The sequence below is a fragment of the Astatotilapia calliptera genome, chromosome 7 (assembly GCF_900246225.1).
Source record: "Astatotilapia calliptera chromosome 7, fAstCal1.2, whole genome shotgun sequence".
Taxonomy (NCBI): Eukaryota; Metazoa; Chordata; class Actinopteri; order Cichliformes; family Cichlidae; genus Astatotilapia; species Astatotilapia calliptera.
In genome coordinates, this window is record NC_039308.1 from 19930854 (window position 1) to 19941466 (window position 10613).

Genomic DNA, 10613 nt, shown 5'->3' on the forward strand with positions numbered 1-10613 from the left:
GTGCTGTATGAACCTTGCAATCATTTGAATGGATTGGATTTCTCAAGCTGTAATCTTTTGTGGAACATTTCACAAAAAGCTAATCGGACTCTGTTGGCCCACTCAAATATGGTTGCTCAACTAAGACTGGGTAGGAATGTGAAGAATTAAATATAACAAACATAAAGTTTCTTATTTGCATTTACACCACTCCCTGCATCACATTGGATAAACCTGCGGTGTAATTACAGCTGTTTTAATCTGCATAGTGTAATTACAAAGCACTGCAATTCTATTATATAATAATTAGATTCAATATTTGGTTAAAAAGCACCATTATAATGCATCTGTGTTTTTTAATGGTTACATATCACTTAATCAAACTTCCTCAAACACTGAGCATTTTTGCATGTCACATGTCCTCTTCTTCTCATCAGATATCCCCCAAACTTGCAAAGACACACTGACCACAAGATTTTAATTTACTAAGGGGGTGTGTTGATGTGCAGCTGTCAGACCATGCCACTCCGCTTTCCCCACTTCCTCCTGTCCATCATCCCTTCTTTCCTCCCTCCTACCCAGAATGCAATGCAAACTTGAGCAGGCTCAGGCGAGCTATAAAAAGGCATAGAAGCAGAGAGGGAGGGCTGGCGTGCAGCAGGAACTGTGCAGTCACACGCACACGGGGATCCAGGGACAGCAGCCCCTTGCGCTGAGATCTAAAGCCACAACGCGAAAGAGAGGTCAGTACAGAGGACAAAGGCTCTATAGAGGAAAACAGGCAGGAAACGCCTCTGAACAGGGCTGGGTTTGTCAGAGAGGGAGACAAATAGAGGAATATCGGAGAGACAAAGTGGGCAGGGCTGTTTGACGGGATGGAGAGTGGGAATGACAGAGGCAGAGGTTCTTATGGGAACTGTCATGGGACCGTTTAGTCACACTTTAAAATGTTTGACATTTCTTTTTTTCTTTATGTGCCAAAGGAGCCAATCATGGATTTCTTTGCAGTGTAAAGGCATGCAGGGCTCGTCTGTCATTCACAGTGATGTTACTTAAGGCATTACATCATAATTATCCCCAAAACTATAATTAGCACTGATTGTATTTGCTTGTTTTGCTTTGACTTTTCCTTCTCTGGTTTCTTCTACTTTGATACCGTGTCAACATTCTCCTGAACCTGCAGCATTTTCATGCATTTTCATGCATTTTCATGCAACCCCGCGTAGCCATTAAAGTCCGCTGCAAAGCTTTCAGAGCCCGCGAGGATCATTAGCAGCTGATGAGGGCTGAGTGCTATTGATTCCTGTTTTTACGTGCAATTTGGAGCACAGACACATTAATAACACCCACAGCAAACAATTGAATGTCTCATGCTCCATCCTTCCACAAACAACACGGAATATCTCCCACCGCACTGACGTCAAAGGGTCCCCTGATTTCCCTTAAAGGGACAGCGCTCTCAATTAAAACCGCAGAGCACCCTGGTAACCAAACGATTTACAGGGAGAATGTGCTGTTAGATCATCGCTTTCTGTGTTTTGCTTTCAGGGGCGGTCAGTCAGAGCTTCATCTCCATGGGCTTTTTAGGAATGCTTGACAGATAACCTTTAACAGCTGCACATCGGCTTGAGTCTTTTTTTAGCAGGGCCGCATGTTTAAAAACGGTAATTAGACATGAGGGTGGTGCAGGCAAGATGGACTGTCCCATCTTCCTTAGGATGGATGTAATGGTGATTGTAGGATCTGTAAAGATAGAATTAAAAAAAATCCAAAACTGCATATATGAATAGACCACCACTACTATATCAGGTTCTCTAAATAATTTCAGCACTTGATTGGACTGAATTGAATTTTCATATTGCAGGATTATATAAGGGACAATTTAGACACCAAGTCTCTGTTAAGACTCTCCCGAGGAAATGTAGTATGTAGTTTCCCTTCCATAATTGCAGACAGTGTTAAATGCCATGCCCACACCTAGGAGTTGTGCAATCAGGAGTTAGTACACATATGATGTGTCAGGACACAGAAGGTGGCACCATAATAGGCCACACAGAGACTCCCAAAACAGGTTCTGTGCTGACTCAGATGTCAGCCTCCGAGTGACATTTACCCAGACCACAGGGTTAATGGCTGCTGACATACAACTGGACACCTGAGAAGCAACGGCAGGGAGCACTGAGGCGTAGTACAAGTGAGAATCAGAGAACAAGCTGACAAACTTTTAATGCAAACCAAGAAGCACACACTAGGTTTAGGAATGTACAAGTTTCCTTCAGATTAAGTATACTTTAATGTATATCTTGCTTTTTCTGTCTGGCAGTTTAGCCATAAAATGACTCATATCGCACTGTTCTGCAAGCGTATTTTGCAACCTGGCACTATGCAAACTGTACTATTTGAATTGCAAGGGCTAGATAAAATGCAAACTGCTGCAATGTCACCAGGTCAGGTTTGTTTCAATTAATTTAATGCTACTCCTCGAGGTGTGGTTCTTTTAATGCATTCTAATAAAATCTTGCCACAGTAAAACAGTTCCTGGAGATCCTTGAGGAATATTTAACTCCTATTAAATAATAAATCCTAAAATACTGTTTTTTAGTTGTTCATTTAAATACACGGTCCACGATTACACTCAAAATGTCCAACACTGCACCTATGAAGATATTTGTCACCATATAATGTTTTTTTTCTGGTGTACAGTGTGTCCTTTCCTTTTTAGCGCCAATGCCAAGGCACTTGGAGGCACCAAGTAACCTGAGAAGTACTCTCTTGCCTTTTGACACACATTTAATTTGACATACAAGCAGCTTCTTAAGTTACTTTAAGACTATAGCTAGCCAATTTGTTTCATGTGTGTAACATAGTAACAAGCACAATAGCCAAAAAGTGCTGTATGCATAACTCCAAAGGCACACAAGTAGTGCAAAAACTCACCTCAGTGCACAGCAGCTTAATTTAGGAAACAATACATGACAACTTTGACAGAGTGTGTGGGCATATTTTTGACTGGCACTGCTTTAAAGTATTTTGTTTTTCAACTGTATGTTCAGACGGACATGCAGCTACTTGAACGTGCCTATTTATGCCAGCAACCCAGCCTTCTTCCTCATTCTTCAGACTTCTGTCTTTGAGTCAGCTAAAACGGACGTGTAAACAGGAAACAAACTGGCTATTGTCTTTTTTAGATATGCCCAGGTCTATTAATACAACACTAAAAGGTATTTTATTACGCCAAAGGTTTTGTGAATCAAAATATGCTCATACCAGCTTTAACACTATAGGAAAGAAAAGCAGGGTTGCCATTAACAGCATGCTGTGTGCTGTTGTGTCTGCTCAGTCGTGCTCAGTACACTGTACTCTCAATGACACACCAGAAAACTGGCTTTTCCTACATTATACTATACAAAACACACACACAAACAAACTGTTGTGACTTTACCAGGAATAGTAATATTGCCAGCTTTACCAAAACCAATTTCCCCCCAAAAGTTGGAATATTGTGTAAAATATAAAATTGTTATGATATCTACTCCAAAATTTTCTCTGCTTTTGTGTCAATTCCTTAAAGATTTCATATGAATTCTGTTAAACTTTTAATTATAAATACTGAAATATCAAAATTATTTTCAATTTTATGCTGGGAATTATTCTAAAATGAAATGAAATGAAACAAAAAAACTATTTTAAATAGAGCAATTTGATCTTTTGAGCACACAAAACTGTCCTGTATTGCTTAAAGAATATGTAGAGGTGAAAACGACCCTGTTATGGTGATTATAGCCTAAATCTGGCACAGTAATTAAGGTGATCATGCATACATAATCCAAAGTTATTGATTTATACATTAAAGGGCTACCTATAAATCTATGCCTTGCTTGACCTTGCTTGCTGTATGTATCTTCTGTGAATATATTCACTTTTCTGTGTCCTTTTCTCTCTTTTAGTTGACCGAAAACACTCAGACGTAACACAATGGCAGGTAATTAATACACCTGTTCAAGTATTATTATAAATGTCTCTTTATTGATGATAATGAGGTGGAACGTGTTCATTTGTGTGTTTATTATTAATCTAATGGAGTAAAGGAAAGCAGACAGACGGTTGCGTTTCCATGGACTCTACTGCCCTCTTTTGGACAGTTTGGATAACACAGGGAAGGTTTTAATATGTACATTTTAAAAATATTGCGCTCGGATTCTTTGTCGTGATATTGCATTTAATGAAAAACCCAGACACGATCGCAGAATATGATTAAGAACAAATGGAAATGGACTTATTGGCTAGATTTGCAATTCAGACTTTGTTATAAGTGCCTGGGAACACTTGGCAACAAAACAAGGGATAACAACAGTTGCCATGCCAACACTACTTAAGCAATAGCACTAAGCTAGACATAAACAAGCTCAGTCTAAACAGCCTGTTGCAGCAGTTAAAAATGGACGTGTTTTCTTCTTCATCACGTGCGCGTCTTTCCTCCACATCCGACTATCCAGACGGTTTGTTACAAAAACGTTTTCCTTGTGATTTGAACTTTTGCTGTCAAGAAAAACCTCCCGATTCACGCATGTATAACTTTGTCTGTGCCTGCTCATTTCAGACAAGCTCAAAGATGCCAAGATCATTTTTGTTGTGGGTAAGTACCCTGAGCCGCTCTTAGCACTTTAGCAGTAGCGCATTTAGCTTTTATTTGCCTTCATGCCACATGACTGTTTTTTTTTTTTGTTTAATCTTCTTTTAAAGGTGGGCCTGGCTCTGGAAAGGGCACCCAGTGTGAGAAGATAGTGGCAAAGTACGGCTACACTCACCTGTCATCTGGGGATCTGCTCCGTGCTGAGGTGGCTTCTGGCTCTGAGAGGGGCAAGCATCTCCAGGCCATCATGCAGAAGGGAGAGCTGGTACCTTTGGTAAGAGAGGGCACTATAACTGAAATAATTGCGAGTATGCATAATTTAAAAGAAAACAAAAGGTTTCATGTTTTTTTTGTCCAATACTAAATGAAAAGACAAAATACAAGTGTCAGCTCTTCTAAGACACCTTTTTTTGTCAGTGCCATATCATAGTGAAGATTGATCATAATGTTTTGGGGCTACCTGCAGGACACAGTCTTAGACATGATTAAGGAAGCCATGATTGCCAAGGCTGATGTCTCCAAGGGTTTCCTTATTGATGGCTATCCCCGTGAGGTGAAGCAGGGGGAGGAGTTTGAGAAGAAGGTATGGGCTTAATTCATCTTTGCAGCAATGATTTAAAAAAAAAAGAAAGAAAGACGGAAGCTTAAATGAACAAACTGTCTTTGATCCCAGATCGGCAAACCCTGCTTGCTGCTGTACGTCGACGCAAAAGCAGAGACTATGGCCAAGAGGCTTTTGAAACGCGGTGAGACCAGCGGCCGCTCTGATGACAACGAGGAGACCATCAAGAAGCGCCTGGACCTGTATTACAAAGCAACCGAGCCAGTGATTGCCTTTTATGAGAGCCGTGGTATTGTCAGGAAGGTGTGTGCGACTGCTGCGACAGCGGAAAAACAACATTTGAATCTCACGTGAAACGTCAACATATATTCTAACGCATCCATTGTCATCTTATTTTGCCCAGGTTGACTCAGAGCTGCCAGTGGATGATGTCTTCGGCCAAGTCTCCAAGGCTATTGATGCTCTGTAGTAAAGCAGCATAACTAGATGGGCCTGTGTCTGATTGTTTATTTTCAAATTTCAAAAAAACAAACTAAAAAAACAAACAAAAAAAGCCAAATCAAAAGAGAAACAATACACTTTCAACTCATTTGGCCATCAGTCTCAAAGATGTCTTAACTTTAATCCTAATCCAGCAATAAGAACCTAAAATTTTAAAGTTACACAGAAATGATTCTGTGTGAAGCAACTTTAAAAAATATCTCTATATGTACAACGTATAAGTCTTGTTTCCATTCTATACTTAACATTTACAGATATGGATGCAGGCCTGTCTACAACTCAGAGGTGCTGTATACAAGAAATATTAACCACCTTCTAACCTTTAAGGCCTACACTTGGTCAAACACGCACTTTACACTCCCCCTTTTTTCTCCTCTTAAGTGCTGCCGTATTAGAACCAAGAGTTAATGACTTCTTTATACATTGTGCCATTAAATAACTGCAGAGATCACTGTGGACAAACTGGTGGAACTTCATTTTCATGTTCGTTGATGGAGCTTTTAAATTACAGTTGCTGACCGCTTTTAACTTCACACGGTCATTTCTGTTAATCTATTTACCGTTACATTTAAAGCACAAAAATGTTCAATTTCTTTTCTATTTTTTCATTAAGATATACACATGTTACATGTATTTCTATAATGTGGTATATGTAAAAATGAAAGATTAAAATAGCCTATAATAAAAAACAATTTGAGTTATTACTGGTGATTGTGTTACCATTGCCCTGCAGTCTGTAGTAATACTTAAAAAACATACTGTCTTCTTTACAGTGTATAAAACAATATAAAAGTCATATTGTGAGGAATCCTGGACAACAACAAGCGCACCTAAAAAGGGGACTTTGACCAGGCTTACGAGTTCAAAAGGGGAAATGGTGGTGTTGCTGAAGCTTGTAGACACAACAGGATGCAGAAAGCTGTGAGCCAGTCCTCTCCTGTTATAAAGTTTTCCCTTAAGACCTTGGTGACCACCTGGTCTTCACTTGCCTCTCATCTTCCTCTCTCTCGCACACACAAACACACATTTCCAGCTGGCCAAGCAAACACTGCGGCAGGTATCCGGACTACTCTCAAAGGAGAGCTCTGATCATGACCGTGTGCTGCAGGGACAAGGAAGAGGAAAACAACCTCTGAAAGGTGCACAGGATGTGTCCATTGGAAAGTCAATCAGGAGACGGCGTCTCTATGCGCTTTCATGAAGCCATTGAGGATGCGGCCTGAATGCTAGGAATGCTGGTCTTACTTAATAAAGGTAGAAAACAAAGGGAATGACCAGAGGTCGCAGTGGAATTTATCACGTACAGCAGAGAAAGAAAGACAGAGGCGCATGTCTCTGAATGGGGGAGAGAGGTGAGAGGGAGACGGGGGTGATAGCAACCCTAAGTGTGTGCGCGTGTCTACTTACCTACAGCCCTGCAAGTTTGGGATCTGCAACCAACTATTCTGATTTACTAAAAAATATATACAATACAGAGCAAATGCTTTGAGTCCCCCTTTATTTCTTGCTCTGTTATTTGGTGCTTTTGGTTTATTTAAGTAGTCTGGGCTTCTTGAAGGGCATTCAAAGCTCTTCTTTGGATGTTGGCTTACTTTTGTTGATCCCACACTGCTTCAATAATGTTAAAGTCTGAGCTGTTTCTGAGTGTTTGCTATCATTGGTATGATGAAAATTGAAATTTTTGACAATCAGATTGTATTACACAGGGGCTCAAACTCTGATGGCACTTTTATGCGTTCATATTTCCATCAATTTTAACAAGATCAACTAAACTACTGGCTGGAATGCAACCCGAAACCCACGATAAAGCCTCCACCGCATTCTGCAGAGGGTTGTTGACACTCACCGTATCTCTCTCCTGACCTTTAATTTATGGATGATGATTTGAGGCTTTGGTAAACAGTAGATGGATCAGCTAAAAGCCCAGGCCTTTAAGGGCATGACTTTTGGATGTCGATCATCAGTGTCCTTAAGATTTTTTAAGGACTACTGCACAGCAGATATGCCAAATCTTAAGTTAATAGGATTTGGGGAATCATCTTGTTGTTACACTTCAAGAATTATATATCTAGCTCTTTGAAAGCAAGAATATAACAAAATAAAGATTGGCTCCAGACTTTTTTTTTTTACACAACACCGTGTGATGTTGTGTAAAAAATTAATGTATAAAAGAAGAGACCATTCATTACATTTTTCATTTGCTATTGTGGCAAATATTTTAAAAAGGTAGCAGGCCTGCATTGCAGACAGGCCACATTTGCACCTAGACTCTTTTGCTATGGAAGAATTCTGATGAGTGTGCAGATTATAGTTTGGCATTCTCTGCACATGATTCTTCAAAAACATTCATATATAAAAATTTCATCTCTTGCCCACTGATGCCTTCTTGTTCCAGTAGCCCACTTCTCATCAGGGCATCCTGATTCCTCAACATCTGGACCTTGTTAATCCGGGTGACATCCAAGCTGACATGACTTCATATTTATTTTAAAACACACACACACACACACACACACACACACACACACACACACACACACACACACACACACACACACATATATTTAATGTGGGTGTAGGTTCAGCTCTTAACAAGCTGGAAATTCTCTTGCCTCCTCAAACCACAGGCTTGGTGTACATTACTTGGATTGGTTGGACCAAGAGACAGTTCTTCACTTTGACTGAGACTATCTTTAATGAGCTCAGGCTCAATGAAAGTTGTGGCATTTTTGTATATTTATTTTTTATTGCATGAGCTGCATTTGCTGAACTGATGATGAATGTTCACTGTCAGTGGTTTTTAGTGTTGTGATGTGCATTTTCTTTTTCTGGTGTTGCCCCTTGCAGTTAAAGGCTGCTTTAGATTCTCTGGATTATTTAATGATATGTGTTATTTACAGTATGAAGATACATCACCTACTATGCAGTATGAATAGAAAATAACCCCCAAATTCTTTGCATTTATATGTTGAAAAGCATCATTTTTAAATTGTTCAAGTATTTGCTCACATAGCCTGTCACTGAGTGGTAAACTCTTTCTGTAATTATGAGTGAAAGACAGGTTTTCCAGTGTTTTCCATATCGCAGCTTTATCAAAGCGGCATAGGGAGTGTTGTTAATATAAAATTCAAAGTAACATATTACAGATGATACATTTGCAAGTTTGATCAGTAGATGTTTAATTGATTTAGTCTTGTTTTGGCTTCCTTTTAGGGGTCATCTCGCCTCTGTCAGTGCACCCCAGGGCAGCTGTGGCTACAATGTAGCTTTCCATCACCAGTGTGTGAATGTGTGTGTGAATGGGTGGATGACTGAATGTAGTGTAAAGCGCTTTGGGGTCCTTAGGGACTAAGTAAAGCGCTATACAAATACAGGCCATTTAACATTTACCATTTTCATCTAAAGTTTCACTGTCCTCCTTCTGTCCTCTTCTCTCCCTTTTCTTTTCATTCTTTAGCTCCTTAAATGACTCCATCCACCTTCTCATCACGCTCTCTTCACACATTAGTACATTTGCGTCTCTGTCCTTAATTGCCCTAACTTGCTGCACATCCTTTCCAGCACACACTCTCTGCCTAGCCAATTGATGCAAGTCCTATAGGGCTTTGCCACCTCTCTCTTTATTATACAACTAGACTTTAAGTACTCCTTTACTACTTCTTCCCCTTTTTCTTTGCCAGCCTCTTCCTTCAAATACTTGCCTGTACTCCCTCTTTCCACCACCATGTGTCATTGCCTTCTTTCTTCCGTCCAGAGGATACACCAAATACCTTCTTTGTAGTTTTACTTAGTTCCTCACTCCTTTTTGAACTCAACAACATTTTTCCTCCCTCACCTTCCATTGCTTGGAAGTCTAATTCACTACTAAGTCAAAAATGATTTGCACATCTTTACACTCTTTTTTCACTAATAGATTTTATGCAATGTTCCAAGTCCAACACCTGCACAACGAACAACAAGCAGGGAAGATCTGAGCACTTATTTCTTCATAGCCTATGTAGGATTTGATTTTTTTTCTTCAGTGCCCCCCTGTGGAGGTTTTTTAAACAGTAAGTGAATGGCCTTGCATGCACAAATTTATTTGCTTTAAAACCTGGTTAAAAGGCAAGTTTCAAATGAAACAGTCCATGTGTGAGATTTCAGCCAAGGCAGAAAGGACGATCTGAAAAAAAGGTGCACATGATGTATAACTGCGTTCACTTATTTGCACAGCAGAATCTAACGTCAGCTAGAAATTCTAAGGAAAGGCTTGTTGGGCTTTGTTTATTCCAGACATCGGGTATCTCATGATCTCATGGGAGTCATTCCAGCTACCAGGGTTTGGAGGAGGAGGAGGAGGAGGAGGGGGGGGTCAACTTGCTTAGAAAATAACCTGCCTGCTTTCAGACTGTCACAGACTGTTACCAGGGCCTCTCATTTAACTCAAAGATAAACGCACTCTAACAAAAGCCTTGGATTACTTTTAAAGGTGAGATATGATTTTGCAAATGGGACTTTTCTATAATGAAGGTCTTGCCAATTAAACAGCATAGGGGATTGTGGGTGTAGGTTCAATTGCTTTGTAAAACGGACAGACTTCTGTTCATCTGGTATCAGTCTGTGAAATTACCAGTGGAAGGCCATGTGTCAGATCCCCCCTCGGAGTACGATAAGGAAATAAGTAAGCTGGCTCATAGTCCTCATTCTCCTTCTACTTTTCTGTGGACTGCATAGCACGGGCTGGCTGGCACCACCACAGAGACCCAGTGGCACCGTGCGGGAACCAACGTCAACTTGTGATGAAAGACGACGGCCGATTGTTTCCTGTTATTGAAAAAGGACGCATGGGTGGGGGTGGAGAGTTGGGGGCTGGCTCCAATAAAAAAGGAATGCCATTGAAGCAGAGGGCTACTGTCCTTTAGCTTCAGAGGGACTTAAATACCTGAAGCAAATGCAAAG

General features: G+C 40.3%; 1 protein-coding gene across 2 annotated transcripts; it reads left to right on the top strand.

Annotated features, from left to right (window-relative positions):
* Positions 1–607: 607 nt before the first annotated feature.
* Positions 608–6367, top strand: ak1 (adenylate kinase 1). Of its 2 annotated transcripts, XM_026173675.1 has the most exons (7): positions 608–722; positions 3927–3961; positions 4580–4615; positions 4723–4886; positions 5079–5195; positions 5286–5477; positions 5578–6367. In XM_026173675.1, exons 2-7 carry the CDS (start codon positions 3955–3957, stop codon positions 5641–5643), a joined length of 582 nt encoding a protein of 193 aa, XP_026029460.1. In that variant the 5' UTR covers positions 608–722; positions 3927–3954; the 3' UTR covers positions 5644–6367. The 2 variants fall into 2 exon arrangements, with proteins under 2 accessions (XP_026029460.1, XP_026029459.1); XM_026173674.1 differs by lacking the exons at positions 608–722; positions 3927–3961 and adding an exon at positions 4387–4478.
* The last annotated feature ends 4246 nt before the right edge of the window (positions 6368–10613 follow it).